Here is a 21,529-nt window from a genome sequence, read left to right on the forward strand (position 1 = left end):
TGTTACTGGAGGTGACACCACTGGTTGTGGAAATAGAACTAGATGCCGAGCGTACCGGGGGCCTGCCTGCAGCACAGTCACATTCACACACATGCAACAGTCAACTTGTCTTAGCGGGAGCCTGGGGAGCTGTCCGGGGTCCTGACACCGGCACTGTTTCAAAGTTGTTGAGAACATCAATGCCAGGAGCCAAATATGCAACCAATTTGTTGCCAGATCTGACGCACAATCCACCTGAGATCAAAATCCCTCCGTCATTCTGTGTGTGCATACATCCCCAAAATCCAACAGACAAAGACACATGGTTGCAGGTTTGACATAAACATGTAGAAAAGAAACGATCAGTTGATCAATTGATTAGTGTCTCAACAGAGACTTTATCAGAAACTAGTTTGAGAATTGACTAATGGTGAATAAATGAAATTCAAGCATTTTTTTTCCAGGGCCCAGCATCTCACTTTTTTTGGTCATATTTCATGGAAAATGTGCATATATTTCTTACTGTTGGTTGGATAAACTGTCAGATTAATCAATACTGGAAATGTATTTGGCTGCAGCTTACAGCGCTGACAGCAGTGATGTCTTCAGGTTTTCTCTTCTCCTTGTACTTTTGTTGCTCATTTCGCTTTCATTCTGCACGTCTGCCGAGCATCACTGCCGTGTCTGAAAGGTCGAGCAGAACGTGAGAGAGCAGATGACATAATTCAAACGGGCACCAGTCATTCAAGCACACACACACACACACACACACAAACACACACGCAGTCCCTGACACACACTCAGTAAACACATGCCCTCATTAACACTACGAGGCATGATTTACATACAAGATTAACAAACTCAACCACTTCTGGATTCTGTTTGGACGCGTGTTGGCGTTTGCTGTGACGTCTTCTGTTATTTCTTTCCCTTTTCTTTTTCCCTCTGGTAGAAAGGTTGCGCCAGCAAATGTCATATTCTGGGTTGGAAAGTCGCTCGTGAGTCTTGATGGATGGGAGCATTTGTGCATGAAATTGCTGTTGTAGTTGTTCTGTTCTGACAACTCAGGAAACAGGAATCTATTTTTTTTTTTTTTAAATGGGCCTGAATCACTGATGGATTTATTCATGAACCACTCATTTCAGTGCAGGGAAAACAAAGGATGTGGACGCCTCTGATGCGTGTTTGTCAGCATTTCGGTGTGCGCATCCTGGAAAACGTTATCTCTAAAACAAGGCTTCGCATTGTTACAAATGATGATGGAGCGTTATTTGCTCGGGGACCAGCTGTGTGCGGAAGCGGTAACATGATGTTTTGATGCAGGTCGGAGACCGGGACCTCCTATTAGCTGCTGCAGGCACTTAACACGGTCAAATATGCTGCCCTCACTTTTATGAGGCCATTCATAATTTACGCTCCGTTTATTCTTCCTTGCTCCAAATCATTTGCCAGCTGACTGGTTCGGAATCGCGGCGGCGTAGCAGATAACAAGGTGATTGATGGGCTCATTTCGTAATGACTGGTTTTTGTTCACTTTGGGAATTTGTTAGTTCAGGACAGAAGATGCTGTCGCAGTGGAACAGTTTCTTTTTCTGTTCCCTGAAAAAACAGAACATAAAAAAAGCTCAACAGCAACACATTTCCACTCAAGGTAAAATGGACACATCCTGTCTGTCCTTTGTACCTGAATTCTGCAGTATAGTCCTGTGTTGTCTTCTGTACTCTAGAGAGTACTACAAGCAAATTCTTGGCGAATGCGAAACCATCTATTCCAATTTCCAGCCTCGGGTTATTCAGTGCCCGACGGTGTGCTCATGCGTGTCAGTAGTGCAGTCATAGTGTTCTTGAGAGGAGCGACACTCCGCACCAGATGCCCGTCAGTCTCGCATTCCTCCCGCCGCTCACCATATCCTGTCCGCAGGCACACTTATGAAATATGCATTAATTAAAGCTCGGCGAGGCCTGCTGACTCCTCTCTCGCTGCCGACTTGAACGCAGCTGCTGACTCGACTGTGCACAAGTGAGGCATCCTCGTCAAAGTTTAGTGAAAATTAAGTTTCAGCATCAACACCATAAAACAAACGGAGACAAAACACTACTGTAGATCACTGCTGGTTTCAAGGACTCATTTGAAACGGGTTGACAATATTAAAGATGCTACAATCGGAGTCAAATAATTGTATTGTTTTTCATCTTCAAAGTAAATTTTGTGGTGAGTGAAACCTTCATTTAACCCGATGCTGATTTTTAATACCATAAAGTGTTGAGTGCATGCCCTGTTATAATGTGCTGAATAATTAAGATGGTCTTGACTCTTTATCCAAGGGATATACCAGCTTCTGTGGCTTCATGGCCTCTGATATTCGTAATGTGATGAAGGTACAAAGTGAACTTTGAGTGGAACCTACAACTCTGCCTTGTCGATAAAACAGATTTGTTTTAAAAAAATGAGTGATAAATAAAATGTCTGTTTCCATCTGTGATGACTCAACAACACCATAAAGAAGTGACATTTCTTGATATCTCTGACTGAGTGGTGATATTCTACACAGTGACTACCTGTGATTGGCGATTGGAGGAAAAATCCTGCGTGCTGAAGGTCACAAGTCAAACAACGGCCACAGACGAGACGTCCTTAAGCGAACTACGCCCCACCACTTATTACCACATGCTGCTTAGCATGACGATCTGACTGAACGTTTCAGAATACACTGTCAAATATGAAAGGGGAAACAAAAGACGAAGAGAGTAAAGGAACACACTGGTGGTGTTACATCGGAGTGTGTGAAAGCATTCCGAGTGGAGGTGACGGCGGCTGTGACAGCAGGTGGAGAAAATGAATCGATGGGTGGAATTGATCTTGTTACCTCGAGTCAGCGGTGCGAGACCGAGTGCACAACGCAAAGCTGGGTCAGACGGGGAGAGACGGGGGGGAGGCGAGGAGAGGTGTGCGCGAATGATGATGAACGATGGGGGAGGATGGAAAGCCAACTAACTTGATTTAATGCAAGATTGCATTCAGAGTTTTTGAGAAATGAATCCTTGCCAAAAAGAAAAGAAAAAAAACTCCCCCCAAAAATTCCGAAGGCAGTTTGAAGAAATAATAACGAGGCCGCTTGGCAGCATAATGCTCCTGGTGCTGTGAATGAGCAGCCATCACTGTTTATGTTTGTGCAACTTGGAAGCAGGAGGGAGCGGGCGTTGTTGATAGATACTGAGTCGTTTTTTGTTGTTTGTCTTGGCAGAGATCCGGGAGGCGTTTAAGGTTCTGGACCGCGACGGAAACGGGTTCATTTCCAAACAGGAGCTGGGCATGGCCATGCGCTCTCTGGGTTACATGCCCAGTGAGGTGGAGCTGGCCATCATCATGCAGAGACTAGACATGGATGGTGAGTCTCTCTCTCTCTCTCACACACACACACACACACACATACACACACACACACACACACACACAGGTGTAAAAATGGTGACGCAGATTGGGTACAGACTTAAAAAAAGAAACCTTGAGGTATATTATGGTCTCAACGACAGGCAACATTGCCTTACAGTCGGCGTCAGTGGGTTTATATTTTCAGGCACACTTGCTTGTTCAGATGCACAGATCACATATTCCTCTGTGTCATGCATAAAACATTTATTCATCCATGCTCCACCGTGTACTCATTCCAATCTCAACCACTCGCCATTTCCACTTGACTCGTGAAAGCGCCCGAGACTCATCCCGGGAGAGAACAACCCGTCGGAGGAAGTATGTGAGATTTATGAAATGTGCGGACACACTGGTATAGTTACAGTATTGTAGATTCACAACAGGTTTTTATATTGGTTGTCCAGCTGGAACTGAATCACACAGTATCAAGCATTCACTGCAGCAGCTGAATCTTAAGGGAAATGGATCCCAAAACTGGTATAATAATCCACAAGGTGCTTCATCAAAGGATGAAGCTGAATCAGTTTTATTTCTGAAGCATCGTCCAGACAGTACCTGTGACCTTACCTAACATTTTCTCCTTGAAACGAACACTCTCACAACACAAGCGACCCACGTCTCGCAGACAACAAAGCCACCTGCATTGGGTGTGATTGACATTTTAAGAAGGCTAAACTCTAAAGTTTTTTTGAAGGCGGAGATTTTGGGAAATTGCAATATGCAAATGTCTCACGGGGAAAATATTTCTTCATGCTGCTACCTCAGCCTTTGATAATTGCTTTTTCCAGAAATACAATAAATGTTCATGGCTAGATATTAAAGTTTAAGGTACTGTCTCCTTTATGACTCATCTGCTTCAGACTCTCAGGAGACGGTTGCTGCTGTCGTGCCTCGGGGCCCGGTCTCATTGCATCGTGTGCCGCAACTTGAGGACGCAGGCGAGGCAGCTTCCGGAGCTGCTGAAGGTCGCGGCAGCTTTTGTCTACGAGAGCCTCTGAACGGTTATGCTGTTTACCCTTCAGCTCTGTCCTCATCATTCTTTGTGCGTCTCTCTGGTTATTGAATCTCGTCGGAGTTGTTTGGAAAACCTCGTTTCCCATTAAAAGACGCAGTAGAACTTGTTTGTATCGATTGATGTCATTGGCATTGTTTATTTGGCCCTTATTGAATCTGACGACCGACTGGTTGCCAAGCAAGCGCCGCTTCTTTGTGTTTGTTAATTTGTCAAACTTAACGTCCACTCGACAAAGACAACTCACTCTGGTATGATCCAACAGGTTTAAGCAAACAAATGAAGAGAGAGAGCAGCAAACTGGCCCTCGGGGATAAACCGTAACACAACCAACACGGTGTATATCAGTGAACTGTGAAGATGTACTGTAAACAGCTGCAGTTGGCACATGACATACCGTCTTTGGCTGCGGTACGCTATAACCCTGGACACCTTAAAGCGATTCTAAAGCAATACACGTTTTTTTAAAATCAGCACATACTTCCTCACCGTCCGCTAGCTGTCGGTTCTGTGTGTGCGCCAAAAAAAAAAACTCCACAGTAACACAGAAATAAATGAAGCCTGTAGAGTGGAAAATAACATCTTCAAAGATGCTGTGGATATTTGCTGAGAGCAATTCTAACAATGCTGTGAGTATATTATTTAAGCATGTACCACAAACGGCACAATTCACATTTAATCACTATTTGCCTCAAATTAACAATAGATTGAGGAATTAATCAGTTTAATCAAGAAGTCAATTGTGAGATTACAGAAAAGAATCATTAGAAGAGCCATTTTTCTTTTTATTCACTCATGTCCGCATGACAACACAGGGTCTTATAACCAGTTCCGACAAACCCCGACTGGAATACATTTGTTGAGAGCGATTTGGGCAGAGTTCAGCACAGAACAGAATCTAACGGACTAATATGTCGTGTTATAAAATCCTGATTATTCCCCAAGCAGCGTGTGAAATGTTCTTCTCATATGGGCGGAGGCACACTGATAAAGCGCCAGCGATCGAAGGGGGCACGGCGCGGAGGAGGGGAGGGGCATCGGCAGATGAATGAGAGTGGACGATAGTGATTGTATCTTGGCCAAGTGGGCTGGTGTGAGGATTGGATCCTCCATCGCGGCTCCATCGATTCGCAGCTCAGCGGCCAAGTGCAGCTGATGTGCAGGAGATACTGATGGCTGCTTGTGTGCCCCGCTGGTCTCAGCTGCACCCGAGCCCATCCGTGTGATTGTTATTGAGCACCGCTCGCCCTTGATGGAGAGGTGGGACTGCTCACGGCCCAGCAGCGGCCTTTGTTTTGTTTTTTTCAGCATTGATCACACGTGCTCTACTTTGTCTTCTGGTGTTGATGACCTTGATGCCACGTTCCTCCCTCAACTTAAAGTTTGGATCTGTGTCGACCAACATGGACCAAGATGTTTTTATTTCCTACTGTCTTCAATCTGAACTGTTTGTCTTTAACTAAAGGTATTTCTATCTTCCCCCAATAATGCATTGCTCTGTTCTCCCGCTGAAAGAGGATTCTTTGTTGTGACACAACACAGGAAGAGGCTGGATTAAAGCAAGTAGCTTGGACTGTGGGTTTTGTAGTTGCTATTTTATGTTTAAAAAAAAGTCAGCTGACAGTGAGCAGATGTTCACCGTTGGATTAGGGTTACATTCAGGAATAGGTTTTCCTGTAAAAGCTCTTCTAATTTGACATTTCCAGTTTAACATGTTTTCAACATAAAAAACAAATGTGACTGCAGGATGTTGGAACACATGTTTACCATTTCGGGACAAAAAATAAGCTTGACTCCGAAAACTTAACTAAATAGGTTTGGTTTGGATCAGATGATGATAATAGCAAAAATAATTAAAAAGTTTAGTATAGATATAGATACAAGGTAAATTATGACAACAAAGTTATGAAACTCAATTGAAACAGTCAGGTATAAGTTAATTTAAGTCATTATCATGCTGTGTGGGGAACTTCTTCATTACACCTGAAGAAGAAAATATAGTAGGTTTGGCACCGATGGGTATTTTAATCATGAGGTCTTTCATTACTCTCCCCGTTTATTTCCACTCAGAAGTGCCAGGGGGGCTGGAGATGCTGCCAACATATTGTACACTGTGTGGAAGATGCATAGTACAGTGTCATGTGGAGAATTATGAAGCAAGACAAGTCATATATTGTTTCATTGTGATTTTAAAATGGTAGACTGGCTGGGGTGTAATAATGATGACAAATGTTTCATAATAACATTTAAGTTGGAAAGAAAACTCTGACAGAAATTCAGCCCTGAGATGCTACTGGATTATCGAGTCTGTGTGACTAACGTGTTGAGAGACTAGTGCCTGCAGACACGGCGCCACATGATCATACTGTAGTAGTCCTGCTTCTGACCACCTGGAGCATTTCCTCTACTTGAAGATCTGGTTTGGCTTTTACCTGCTTTATCTTGCGACAGTTAATAACTTTGTGTGAGCTCTTTTGTGCCGGGCAGGTTTCATTCAGACCCTTTGACAGGAGTTGTTTGCTCAAAACAGCTGTCTGTTCCTGGAGCGGTGAACCATGCAGAAATAATACACATTACGTTCAATCGTTTGTGTCAGTGGTGTTCCAAAAAAAATCCCACTTTAAACAACACACAGTTTGAAGCCTGGTCACCGCCTTTGCACAAACGCCATACTTCATCCTTTGTCAAACCTTGAACCAGCTCATCCACACAGTCCACCTTTATCTCTGCCGTCATCCATCCATTGTCCCGGTTGACATCCATTGTCCTTAGCTCTGCGTCGTCCTGCCCTAAACCCTGCACTTGCCCTGCATTCAGCCCACAGAATATGCATAGGCTCAAGTGCAGTCAACGGCATCAGATGTTAACCTGTCGGCACACCCCTGAGCATACTGTGGGTGTAGCGGCAGATTGAGTTATCCTGCATAAGTAACTTTCCACTGACAAAGTCCCAGCCTCATCTGCAGATAGAGATCCAGATACAAAAAAGTGTACTGATCAAACAACGGATTTGAAACGTCGGAAAACGGCAAAGAATTCTGCTTCATTTATTGACTCTCGCTCACTATCCCTTTTATTTATCGCAGCTTTGAATTCTTGGTTCATCTAAACATGCAGTTAATTGAGATCCGCCGGCTGTCTGCAGAGCTCTGATGCTTTGTTGTGGCAGCGGCTTCAACGGCTATCTGCAGGCTCACAGATTAGTATTGTTGGAATCGGTCCACACTGCAGGAGCTCCCTGTTATGAGTGATGTACAGTAGCAGTAAAGTTTCAATCAGAGCTCACGTTTTTTTTTCCATCTCTTGTTTCAGTAGTGAATGGCGTATCGAACTTTGTGATTTAAAGCGTGCCAGCCTTAAATAATCCCAACAAAGACACAGAGATCAATTTTTCACCTTAAGCCCAAACACTGGGTGTAATAACTGAACTTCGGCAAACACGGTGAAGATTATGATAACTGCAGCAATCTTTCCCGGCAGCCAAAGGATTCCCTTATGCTCTACACTTATTTAGTTCAGGAGAAGTTCAATGCTGTGTCCTTGATTTCCCTTTACACCCTCTTACACAGATTCAGCTGTTGGCTGCCGAGTGCTCGGCTCAGGGGCACATCCGCCATGGTTGTTTGGGGCAGGAACATCATTCGTCATTTACTGTGCCTTGCCTCTCATTCCAGACCAATGAAGGGATACAGTGAGCTGGTGTTCTTGCTGTCTGAACGGTTTCAACTGTATTAAATGGTAACGTTGAGATTGACAGCAAGACCAGTAACACTCGGATCCACAGATCCCCACAGATGGTAGCATTCCTGTTACGGAACCATTCATCCGATTACGGGATGTGTAAGGAGTAAGGTGGAGATGAGTTAAATATGGTTTGACATTACCGCTAAGGATGCATGTGGTCGCAACCATAGACTGAAAATAAAGACGGATGACGTGTCTCCTCTTCCTCCCAATGTAGAAAAAAAAAATCAAGCCAAAATATTGCGCAAAATCTAACCTTGCGCTGGTCATGTGGAGCAAGGCTTCGACAATAATGAGCACTCAGTGGACCCGTGGTGTTACTCCCCTTCGCCTAATGGCAAGTCAACCTCGACTGTCGATCACTATGTCAACCGTTTCACCCCATTTTTATAACCTCAAATTACTAATTAAAACCAAACTTGCTGGAAAAAAAGTATCCCTTGAACATACATCAGTGTGATAAGAACTACTTAAAATGAAGTAAACATGTTTTGGAAAGAATTATTTGGATTGTAATTTGACTTTTTTGGCCCATGTCCAATCCACAAACATGGAGGAGGTGGGTTTTATGGCCTACACTGCAGCCAGAAGTTTTGACTACACCTTTGGGAAGCTATTGTGTCGTCCATCTTTTCCAAACAGTCTACAGTTGCAACAATTAAAATGTCGTTTACCACCAACAACTTGTTTGACAGAAGTTGCAGACAATGCACATCAGCTATCAATAACCTGTCCTTAATCGTCGCAGGTGACGGACAGGTTGACTTCGAAGAGTTCATGACGATCCTTGGACCCAAACTCCTGTCGTCTGAGACGAGAGACGGCTTCCTGGGCAGCACAATAGACACCATCTTCTGGCAGGTAAAAACTTAATTCTCCTCAACACATCAGTTCACTTTGACGAGTTACTGGATATGAAAGGCGGACAGTGTGTGTTTCAGTTGAAATCGTGATAAACGTTTTAATTCTTCAGACTTCTCCCTTCTCTTATTATATTCATTTCAAGCTATCTAAGAATTTCCTCTGCGGCCTGAACCAGGTGTGAAAGTTGTGGAATCACATTCACCAGAATGATTGTGTGATTGGTTGAAGGGTATTTAGATGTTCATATGAAGAACTTCTTTATGAATTATGGTAACGGGGGAAGGGATGCCTTTATCCTATAATTGATGTCTGCTAAAACTAGAATTAAAAAAAACTGAAAAAGTTTATAATTTCAGAGACATTTGGAGAATGATGTTGTTCATTTTCTCCACTTCCTACATGAAGCTCGTGTGCACGTATCACTGATGAGCTGCACGATCGAATCAAGGATAAGAGGATTTTATGCTGCCGTAAAAGAATCCCGCTCAAAATTAGAAATGATCTCGTGTTCGGACTCGAGTTGTTCAGTCGTCCCTACTTCTCTGCTCTAACTCAATCTATTAATCATGCCGAAAGAAATGCGGTCTACTTTGTACGTCTCAGTTTCCATATTCGCACAGTTTCCGTGGCCTTTCGGAGGGCAGTGCAAAAACAAAAGCTGAATATACAGTGTCTGATGTCCTCAGATTGAGAAGACTGATGGTAACACATGACCCTGACAGATGCGACTCGTGACGGCTGCAACACAGACAGAGGAACTAGCTGCATAGGAAATAAACGACAGAGAAAATGTCAGTGTGAGTGAGTGAGTGAGTGAGATAGATATTGATAATTGTGCAGACAATATGAAGAGTGAAGGAGGACGAAGGGGAATGATGATACATTGAGCAGGTGTGAGGGAGAATATTTGGCACAGAGTAAGACTTGGCGAGCCCGTCCTCGTGATGTGATCATCGGGCTGTTTCTTGGGGCAGGAGATTGTTGGATTACACCATGAGGACAGGACTCTGTGAAGGTACGAGTTGTTGGCTGGACCAGTGTCCTGCCGTTCGACTGCTGCTATGACCTCGGCCGGTGTAGGAGAGCGGCTGGCGAGATGAACGTACGGCTGGTGGTTGTGGGTTGGCTGGGTTGTCACTGTCTCTACACTTACAAACCCACACTTCTTGCCTGATGAATTAATGCCTAGCAGCGGGAATTGGCTGCGAACAGCTCATATGACGTGTAGAGCATATTCAGAGAGGGGGGAAAAAATGTACTGCCAATTTTGATTCATCATGATTATTTCTCCACACGCCTAACAGAAATGACTTGCATGAGGTATTACAGTGTTGTGCTTCGTTTGGTTTGTTAATGGACCGCGGTGTATGACTCAGACTGTTTCTACGTATTTGTTTTGTGTTCAGTCGTTCTGCTCGAATTTCTGTTGTGGAGTGAAAGTTCTGATGTGTTTTTACATGTATGGAGCCATTTTAATTTTAAATCCTGATAGCAGGGATACATTTCTCCCGTTCATATATTTTTTATACATTTTACCACACCATTTTAAGTTTTGTCTACAATAGAAAAAATGGAAATAATCTACGTGAAGAATGACACTATCTGCTCAGAATCCCAGGCAACAGCTCAGCCAACACTGAATAAACCATCGACTGGGACAACGCATGCTGCTGGCTCACGATGTCCCACTCCTCGAAATTCATAAACTCATCAAGTCGGGTCAGTTTTATTCATAAAGAGCCAAATCGGAACAGAGGTTATCACAGGTCCCTTTCATAGAGCAGGTCCGTACCGCAGTCAGAATTTTCAGAGGTCCATCAATTCCCACCATGAGCAAACACTTGGTGGCAGTGGCACACGAGGCAGTAACCTCGAGCTGAAGCTACATGCTTGTAAAGTTACCTTTTGCTCCCTAGTTGCCAGAACATTACCAATGCAAACTGGAACAAGATCATAAGTAATTTTTCTTTGGACTGGGAATAAAAAGGTAAAATCACAGATTTCAAAAGCAATTTATATAATATCAATCAATGATCAAAGAGAGAAGTGAATATTTACATGAAGATGACAGATGTCAGCTTCAAGTGAAATATTAGCATTTTTCATTTGATTAGGATTATTAAGATTGTTTTTAAGACTTTCAGTGAAGGTACAGCTCAGCAGCATTGTACTGAATATCTCCAGCTGCGAGGAAAACAAATGTTTTTAGGATATATTTGACTAACATCGGTATACAGTATGAAAAAAGAAACTGAAATTGGGAGATATTGTATAGAATATACAGTAGAGCTCTTTGTCTGATGGATATGATGAATCAGTTGCGGACAGTCTCTGTACATCTCACCGGTTTGCCTTTATGTTAAAAAGATAACAACAACAAGAGATCACACGCACGTGGTGGTTACGTGTTGTTGCCTCGGACAAAGTAAAATGGTGTCAAAGTGTCAGCTTTGTCTCAAAGAACCGGTCGCAGATTGGATTACTCATACGACACAAGGTGTACTGAAGGACAATGTGAGAAATGTCTAGTTTTTCTCTCTGGCACCACGATCAAACAGACACAGAGGAATTGTTGTCTTTGTAGGCCGTGCATGCTGTGACAAGTGCACCTTGAAAGGGGTGACGCTGTGTTTCCCTACTCTGCAAGAACAGTACCCGAACCTATTCAGTAAAATTTGCTGCGGAGTTTGCGCCGCTCCTTCAGTCGTTTGGTGACCGCTTTCAGGTCATGAAAAGTGTGTGAATACAAAGACCTGAATATCTCTGCTACGCTCTTTAGCGTGGAACCAGCTGACGTGGCTGACAACCGGATATCATTGAGCGAGAAAGCAACGAGGAGCTCAGAGCTTCAGTAGGTCCTACAACCTCCCTCTGCTCGAGCTCTATAGACTACATGTACGTCCCATCTCTTCTCTTTGACCCAAACTTTTTAAACCAGCTGCACGTAGTGTCATCATCGCTGCCATCTGACGTCAGACATCTTGCCGAAGAGAAGCCGTTCCAGGCATCGAATCTGAGGGGTCGGTGTGATACATGTTCAATAATTTAGTATTTAGGATGTTGTAAAAGTTGAAAAGGGCCTTGATAGGAAAAAGGGTTCGCTCTCCCTGATTTAGCTGGAGGGGTTTTGTGATACCTGTACGAACGGCCACAGTTATCGTCGCCTTTGACTGTTTTGAGAGACGACAGTTTCCACCCATCTCTGTATTTTGTAGGATTTTCACAATTAAGAATGTATTTTCCCCGGACAAGGCTGTCCGAGTTCGTCTCCATCAGAGCGGAGCAAGATTCACTCTGCAGGAGCGTGACACGGGCAGACCCCGGCCGACTCGCAGTAACCTCATATGTTCTGGTGCAGCTCGGGTTCTCGTCTTAGCGGAGAGATGTTCTCATTCCACCAGTGTCGTGAAGTGGAATGTGTCCCATCCTCACCAGCTGGAGAGACGGGATAATGACTCGCCCGCTGTCACACACTCGCCTTCCTACTCACTCGTATCTGCTTTTGTACAATTAGTTAATATATCTAATTATCCTGTCTGGATAATAATTATGATTATAGTTATGTTTTGCTAAATCACCATCAGTGCAATTATCAGAAAGGGGGCTTTGTGGATAACAAACACATTATTGTACTCCGAAAGAAAGGCATTTCATTTGTTTTAAAATTTCCAGACCTCTTTGCTTTTCACAATAACAATAAATAACTTAATTTTTCCACATGTCACATTCAGGGACTTTGCTCCTCTGTGTGGTTATTACTGCGCGTGTTTGGGATACACATTTTTGGAGATGAAGGCTCCTCTGTGCTTTTAATTACAGGTCCGAATCCCTCTCATTCTACTAATTAATCTCCGAGCCAGATTGTGTCTCATCATCGGTGAGGTGCACAGCGGCTCCGAGTGTGACTGGAGGAAATGCAGATCGCATGAACTCTGTCGTAATTCACAACTTGAGAAAACTCATAAGCCATTACCTGTCGACCTGTGTCTGTATTTGGATGCACACATTAGTCTCTTTATTCTTATAGTCCTTACTATCCAGGTATTTGGGTAAAAAGTCAGGAAGCAGTCAATGGTGCTTCAGAGTCATATAGCCACCTAATTGATTTTACATTATCGAATGAAACCCAATTGTGTAATTTTGTGCCTTTGCTCAAATTCTGATTTGTTCTACTGTATAATTCATGACCTTCCGTCATCCTTCTGCCAGCAGCTTGTGCAATGTTCCGTTGTTCTGTTAGTGTAAAGACCTCCGAGGACTTCCTGTGACTGAATGAACAGTGCCTGAACGCATTCAGTATCTGGTTATACAGCACTCTAAAGAACAAGTTCCTCGACTACAGGCTCAAAGTTTCCTCCTCAATAGACATGGAATGCAAATTGTGACTCATAACTTGTACATGAAGTTTAAAGTTAAGCAAATGTTTACAAATCCTTGGAGCATTAAACTCTGTTGAGACATTTACATATAGGAGATTCTTAAGTGTCCACACTGCTTGTGTGTATCGGGGCTTTTTCGTTTGTTTTTTGAGCATTGCAGCTCTGGTTTGTGCTGGTGTAATGGTTTGAGAAATGGGCTTTCAAAAGGTGCATTGTTCTGCGTTGCCCTTTGTTGTGAAAGCACATTAGCATAAAGCATGAGTGTATCTGTGCAGAAGTGTGGGGCTCACAGCGGCGTTTAATACTGTCTCAGCAGTATCTTGTTTTGTTTTTGACCGGCGCTTAGGAAAGTTGGATTATCACTTCATGTCTATGCTCAGGAGGAAGCCGCATGTGCCGAGGGGCGGAGGATTGAAAAGGGGTTTTCGGGCGAAGAAGAGGACTGTTCCCCGCCTGTGGATTTTTCAGATGTCGTATAACACCGGTGTGTAGAACGGTAACGGCAAATATTACATTTTGGTGTCGGTCCATGAGAAGCAGAGATAGATGCTGTTAGTAGCTGCAGTTGAGAAGAATCGGTCCAATGCAACAGGGATCAGACGCAGACAGTGTTCTCTCTTGTTTATAACCTCCATTCCAATTTGCTCAGGCAAATTTTCTCCTACTATTAGTGTTCATCCGAAAAAACAACACAAAATTTAATGAGCATTGAATCACTGTGGCTTCAAAACAGAACTTTCTATTAATTTGCCAACCATATTGTTATATGATCTATCATCTCCTGTCTCGGTCCCCAGAGTCTCTCTGGCCCCGCCTCAGCTGTTGAGTTTGTGTTTTTTTAATCATACTTTCATACATTTCTACTGCCTTGTACCTCGTGAGCTTTTTCATTAGGACAAAATTTACTTTTGCAGCCCCCGCATTGCTCTTTATAAATGGCCAAATCTGACTTTGATATCATTTGCTTTGGTCAACTTGGATAAACGGCGTGTGACCCATGGGACAGAGGCTTGAGAAACAAACGGTTTATTTTCAAAAGTTGCAAATATGAGGACTGAAGATGGTTGCAGGTAGTCGTTGGATCTGAGGTTCGGTTCCAGAGAGCAGGTGTAGCAGGTGAACAGTTAGTGTTTCCAGTTCAGAGTTCAGAGACGGGCTGGACGTGGCTGGGCAGGCACGCAGGCCGGAGAGCGGTGAACTGGAAGCACATGCAAACAGGTATGAGAACAAAAGGTACTAGCCAACAGACGGGAGCGTCTCTTCCACCAAAGGTGACTGAACCATCTGGCGGAGTCTGGTAGAATGAGCCAGGTATAAGTAGGTCAGCAGGTTTGTGGAGTTGACTGCAGGACGGATCTCAGGTGTACAGGAGAGCTGGCGGGAGGCAGGACACAGACACACACAGACAGGACCAGGAACAAAACAGAGACAAAGAACACACACAGGGGCACTGAAAAACACAAACTAGAAATGCATCAGAGGGATGATAGACCCGCGCTGCATTGTTTTCCCATAGATTGCCATATGGGTGCGGCTGTAACAGGAGCTAAGTTTGTGGATCCTGCAGAAAGGATTAATGAGGGGTCATTTACCTTTTGGAAAAAACAGCATGAGTGAGATAAATTTAGAGCCGTTTACACTATAATCATCATGTTTGCTCGCCCACTTCGCCCACTAATTGAGGAGTATTGAGGACTTTTGAGGAGTTTTCTCCTGCCACAACAAAGTTGGATTGTTAATGTCGGATTTGCGGTGAAGGAATCTGTCTCTGCAGTCACACCACGCAAACTCAATACCCTTAAAAAAAGGGTTAGGGTTAGTTGTTGTTCCGTTTACTCATTATTTGTGGTGGTTTTATTCTGCTGATGGGACTGCGTGTTCAGATTCAACTCTTTAACGTTGCAAAACACAATATATCACCACTGCATTTCAATTGTTCACCCAAACACACAAGGTAAATACTCTTTGAAATACAAAACATAACCTGTCCGAAACTGTGAAGGTACCGGGCAGTTTTTAACATAGATGTGTCCCAAGGTTTGTGGGTGTGTTGACCAAGTGTTATTAAAATGATTCCTACTGCAACAATGTCAGTGAGCTTCCCCGATCAGTACACCGGGTCAGCAGTTGGTTCCTCTGAGGTGGAGTGTGATTCGGAGAGCAGACACCAGGAGGGCACGAGCACGAGTGTGGTGTGAGGAGCCCTGGAAACCGATGAGCAGATATATCCACTTCTCTGGACTCCTGCAGATAAACAGAGCCGTGTTTTTAGAGGCCATATTGATTTGTGTGTTTGTTTTTGACAGCATTTTGGAATCGGTTCATCCCATGTCATAAAGAGTATACCAGGTAGAAGTGTAAAATTATGAAGACATTTTTGGAACTGTTGGTTGAAAACACCAATTCTGGTCACTGTAATATTACAACAATTGGAACAGCCATGGCCTGCTACTTTGTCTATGTACTGTAGTGTCTCTCATTTTGATTTAAGATCAAAGGATGAATATGAGGCAGGAGTCGGGAATTACAGCGCTTATTTCCCTGACTTTTTTCATTTTTAGGTAATTCAGGGTTAAAAGGTTTGTTGGTGTTGCCTTTCTTAGGTTAATTGTCTAAACATGAAATAGCTCTGAATGTCTACTCCTGGTTTCAGCCTTGGGTTTCACCTGTGAAGACTGCATTTGCAAAAGAAAAGTATTTACCATGAAAACCCAAATGTCCTCAGTGTCCAATAGAAACAAAGGGAGTTGTCTTGCTGCTTCAGTAGTTTCCCCAGAGTGATAATTCAACTCGCTCACACCTGATTAGAGCGCGTTATCTTGAATATAAATTTCATCACGTGGAGAGACGTCCAAAACGTTTGACTCTGTCAGCATTGGTCAAGGTCCAATATGAGACACTGGGTGGCTTTGTGAGCTACGTTCAACCCATGGATATTTTTTATATATAAATTTGGTAAGAAAAGTACTGAAGCACATTGCATTCACTAAATAAAAAAAATTAAGAGATCCTAATCGCAATTTGCTAAGGATCCAAATAAGAATCCTGATGTATCAGATTTTTCAGGATTTCTAGTGGTGTCTTAAGGGGACTGTTGGGCTTTGGAGGAGGTATGCGCTCTACAGAGAATACCATTCTTGTTCATAGTCCATCTCTTATCATGTCAAGCCAGGTTTCACTGAAGATGAAAATGTGACAAAATGGAAATATGCCTATTTCATAACCAGTGATATTCTTGAATAAATGAATGTCCACATTCATATTCTTATTTTCACCCTTAGTTGTCAAACCAAAGCGGGCATAATTCCAGCTATCCCAGACGGCCAAGTGAAATTCAAATTAAGAAGTGCTGACTGTCGGTTGTTCTGCTCCAGGCTGGTAATATGAGGAGAGCCGGTAGTTCACTGACAAGCGGCTGCTTTCTGATGGAATCAAGGCCGCCATGCAGAACGTAAACACACCGTGAGTGCAGAGAAGGGAGGAGAAAATTCCTATTCCCTTTGCCATCCTTGGCCCTGAATAGCAATGAAGGCTGTGACGTGATGGACCGCTCATCAACACCAACGCGCGCACACGTCCTCCCTTCTCCTGCTTAAACCCGATCACCCCTCCCTCCAACAGTCTGACGTACATTTGAGTTTTGTCGCTCTAATGTGGCCGTCGTCGGATTCCGGCACAGAGGTTGGGAGGGGAATTGTGGAGGACAATCAAAGTGAAAATGACTTCACTCGTCTCAATTGCGCCAAGCCTTAAAAGTGCGATTGCCAGAGAGCGGCATCATGCTCCGGCTCCTCGTCTGAGCTCCTCACCCTCACTTTGAGACGGAGCATGATGACCTCCAGATGACTTTTACTGACCTAGACGTGGAGGTGTATTTGCAATGGTTTTAAATGTTTTAATTGCTGTTATTAATTTCATCTGGGAAGATTTAAACTCTTAGAAGAAGAAGCTATATAGGTTCCTTTTTTTAAATTTTACTCCAGGTTTAGCATCATAATTGTTTCTGGCAGCAGCTTCTAGTCTGGTGTTTTATTGTTGTTCATTTGAGCAGTGCCAGTTTTCGTTGTCTTTGCATTGCTAAGTAATTAAAATCAAGTTAAAGTATTAACAGCAGAAATCAATGGGGCATCAGCGACTCAACTGCAACCCCACCTATACGTAAATGGCTCGATAACTTGAACCTAAACAAGGTCTCATATGGTACAAATCTGCAAAGGTTTGTTCTGGTTTGTCATGCAGTCAAAATTATAGTTTGATTTAAGGTTTTTTTTGCTGCTGCTCAATTTAAAGTTGCAGAATCCGTACTTTCTTATTTGCATTAACAATAATAAATGTATAACCTCTACAGAACATAGGTTGAAACCTTTCTAGAGTGGTACGGGATTCGAAAGTTCTCCTCTCATTCAAGAGGATAAAGTTAAGTTTAAAAAAGTTAAATGAAGTATCTACAAACAAGTGAGTGCTCGGTCTTCGATAACCATGACCTGGGTGATGGAGAATGTCCAGATGCTGGAGCCTGAATACGACACTGATGCTCGCATATATACAACACAATGTTTTTAAACATCGTACATAAATGCAGCTACTCTCCGCATTCAGTTCTTTCTGTAGGATACGGTCATATGTTAACATATGGTGTACCAAGGTACGTATTTGATAATAGCACCCAGCTTCTGGACACTCTGATACTGATGACCAGACCGATGGGTGCAGGAGGACCTCTGTATTTGTGAAAGCAGAATATATATATATATACGGTGCCCAGTAAGAGGCTTATGCAGATTAAAACCATAGCCGTTTGAGCTGTTATCCATAATGTAAATGCAGCGGGTCTGTAGTTACTGTACCAATCGTCGACGTTGTTTGAAGTTGTGCTGCTCGTGCAGAAGCAGCAACAGCGGCTCACACCCGCAGGTCTCCTGAGAAGTGGAAGCTGTTTTTGTCTTTGTCTCTTCTGTTTGCCAGCGCTCTGTGTCATATGAATCCTCCCTGCATGGTTTTTTGTGTTGTTTATTTGCGTATATATGCCATTTTTCTTCCATTTTCCTGGACCCAACCCCTCCTCCTTATGTTCCGTGTAGCTTTAATTACATGTGGGTCAGCTTGGCGACGTCGGTGATTCACTTCATCACAGCTCCCTCCCATGCAGATCGCAGCTCGCATTGCACACATTACATGCCACCACCCGAGTGCCCGGAACTTTAATGATGTGTCTGTCGATCAAAGCAGCAACATTTTAACCGGCACCCTGGATTTCCTACGGCCGAGCTTCTTCATTTCATATCTACTCGGCAATCACGGAGTAATCACAATTCGCACTCCTCCTTAGAATGAGTGGAGGAAATAATGTGTCGGCTAAATGCAATTTAGAAGACGTGCACATTTCTCATTGTTCATCGTATCAAAGCGTAGATCGGTGTGCCAACATCAGCTCAGATGCGGTTTAACCTTTTTTTCCTCTCCGAGCTGTACTTCAAAGTCCCATCAAGGCTGCAGACAGCAGGGATGAACAGTGATTATGGACATGACTTCAAGAGATGTTTCTCATCATTCAATGTTTTAAGTTAGTTTGCTTTCCCTGACGTGGTTCATTTTGTTCTACTCTTTCCATCCTGCACTTGTATTTTTTCTCTATTGAGCAGCGGGTTTCGTTTTTGAGTCCTCGGTGAATCAGCATGTGGTAGATGTATCTACTCTGCCTTCCCCCTGTATCTCATGATGAATGGCCAAAAAGAGAAAAAAGGCAAGGTCCAATGTCCTCATTGCACATCCGTTCGCTGCAGTGTTGTCTTCAAAAGCACCAAGGTGCAATAAGCTCACTTTTGGAGCTTTAGTGTTTGATGCCTGAATCCAGCTCTGCGAGCCAACCGGCGCCGGTGCTCTCGGGTTGGACCGGGCTTTAATTAGGTTTCGGTCAAACTGAAAACAACAGGGGGGGGTTTGGACCACTTTCAGATGAGGAATATGGTTTATCATCAGTTCCAGGCTCCAGCGTGGTTCTTGTAGCTGCTTCCCTCTGGGGCTTAATTAAACCTTGTGCTGAATACGCTCAAGTTTGCATTGAGCTGCAATAAACCTCCAAGTGAAATTCTGCTGAGAATTAGTTTGGTCTCCCACTCTGCCCCTGCACCTCTTCGGCTCTCTGTCTCTCTTGTTGTCCCAAAACTCCTACTCCTATTCACCATCGCTGCCTCCCGTCTCTTCTGTTCCTTCTCAGTACTGTCAATGAATCACACGAGGCAGGTCATTTGGATCCCTCTGAATCCCACCAATGAGGTCCATGACCCTCGGGCGCTGCATCTCGTCTGCTCCCAGAGGTCAATGGGAGTAAAATCGCCTTGATTAATAATACTAACAGTAATTGGCAATTGATATCTTGCTCAGTGGCCTCAGGCAGTCCCTGCTCCACGTTAATCCATCGAAAGTCTGCTGTCCTTTTGATTTGCTGCCGGCAAAGGCATCCTGTCGTCATGCTTGCGGCAGATGAAAAGTGAATGGAAAGTGGCTGCACCTTTTGAAGGGAGAGTATTGAATTCTGTGCTGAGCTCCACACAGATCTCCCTGAAGGATTCCCAGAGTATTAAATACCTGATTGAGAATTTATCTTTGCCTCTTTGATCAGAGTTTTCTGCGGTCTGCTTTTGACCGATTTTGATTTTCCTTCCCCCATCTGCCCATCTGTTGATCGCAGGGCTTTAACTACATTGAAGTGTTTATTGGAGCACAGAGGTTGCAAACCTCAGTGGAGCAGTCTCGCTCGTTGCATCAGGTTCGGTTCAGAAGAATTGATGCAAGTCATTTTCATCAATGCCCCGTGTGGCCAATGTCTCTGTCTCCTGCAACGTTCCAGTGACTGGTTCGAGATACGAGCCCCTGTGCGTTTCCACGCCTGTTGCGACTCTCGCTGAGCCGCGCCGTGTTTTCCTTTTTTTCCCCAATCAATCTTCTGGATGTTGACGGCTGAATGACGCAGTGGTAATGGAGACATAAATTTCCTCCTGACGGCTCGGGGCCTTTCAAGGGGTGGAAGGTGTGGCGGATGGGCTGTTAAAAAGCAGAGATCAATAAAGATACTGAGCATTCATTTTAACAAGGGAAAAGCATGTGTGTGCACATTAAGCGTGGCCAGAGGAGGACGTAATGAATATGATATAGCTCATAGGCCTTAGAACCTGTGGCAGGTCCTGCACCATACAGTTACAGTGAACAATGTGCAGTAAGGGGATAGTTGGTTGCTGTAATTCCTGTAAATATTTTACCCAATTAATTAAAGGACTGTTTTGTTTAATCGTCTGACAATGTTTTTTTTAAATTGATTGATCGTTTAGGAAATTAAATCCTAGAAAGAGATGAATAATTCTTGTTGTTTGACGAGAAATGGTGACGGGTGACGGTGATACGATCTAAAGAGCTTCATTGCGGTAACGTTGCGTAGCAACGGGGCTTCGCAGATGAAGAGATGAAGAGGAGCACATTTGTGAACTGTGCAGACCCTAGTCTGGAGTTGCGTACTGACAAATGTTGGCGGAGAGTGTATTCTTGAGAGTGAAAGTGTTATTGTGGGAAAACCGCAGATTCAAATTCAGAGACTGTTTTGTCAATAATGCAGGAGTGTGTATACTCTGCTTTGTGAATAATAAATGTCCTGGCAGTAAATCTTTCCAGCCACAGGCGGCAGAAAGGTTTGCTGGAGTTATGTCCTGAACGTGATAGTTTGAGGTGTCTGATGGAGTTGAGTAATGACGAGTCACATACGTCAGCTAATGGGATCAGTGTCGATGGGTCGAACCTGTCATTTAAGTTCACATCCGAGGAATGTCTGTATCTTCCCCCGACCCCTGACTCCACGATGATGCCAACAGAGTTTGCACAAGGTCTTGAGGAAAGTTTGCAATTGTTTAAATGAATGCTGCAACTGTCCAAAGTGCAAGACATGCAGTTTTGTTCAGAGGGAAGTGAACCCTCCTCCTGTATGGCAAATCAAACAGTTGCTTGGATAACAGTTTTTCTGCAGCCTTATATTTTTCCTACCACTGCACCATTTCAATGAACACGTCAATCTGTGTGATAAGAATTACTAATGACAGACACACAAAAATATTCGGTATGTACTAGAGG

The 21,529-nt window shown here is 43.6% G+C and overlaps 1 protein-coding gene across 2 annotated transcripts in view; it reads left to right on the top strand.

Annotated features, from left to right (window-relative positions):
- The window catches only part of caln1 (calneuron 1), a 58,093-nt gene that overhangs the window by 24,864 nt on the left and 11,700 nt on the right, over positions 1–21,529 (top strand). For both annotated transcript variants that reach the window (XM_035622555.2, XM_035622554.2), the window contains exons 3-4: positions 3,225–3,368; positions 8,917–9,029. In XM_035622555.2, coding sequence (XP_035478448.1) covers positions 3,225–3,368; positions 8,917–9,029 — 257 coding nt within the window. The remainder of the gene's footprint in view (positions 1–3,224; positions 3,369–8,916; positions 9,030–21,529) is intronic.

Source organism: Scophthalmus maximus, chromosome 11 (assembly GCF_022379125.1).
Source record: "Scophthalmus maximus strain ysfricsl-2021 chromosome 11, ASM2237912v1, whole genome shotgun sequence".
In the NCBI taxonomy this organism is placed as follows: Eukaryota; Metazoa; Chordata; class Actinopteri; order Pleuronectiformes; family Scophthalmidae; genus Scophthalmus; species Scophthalmus maximus.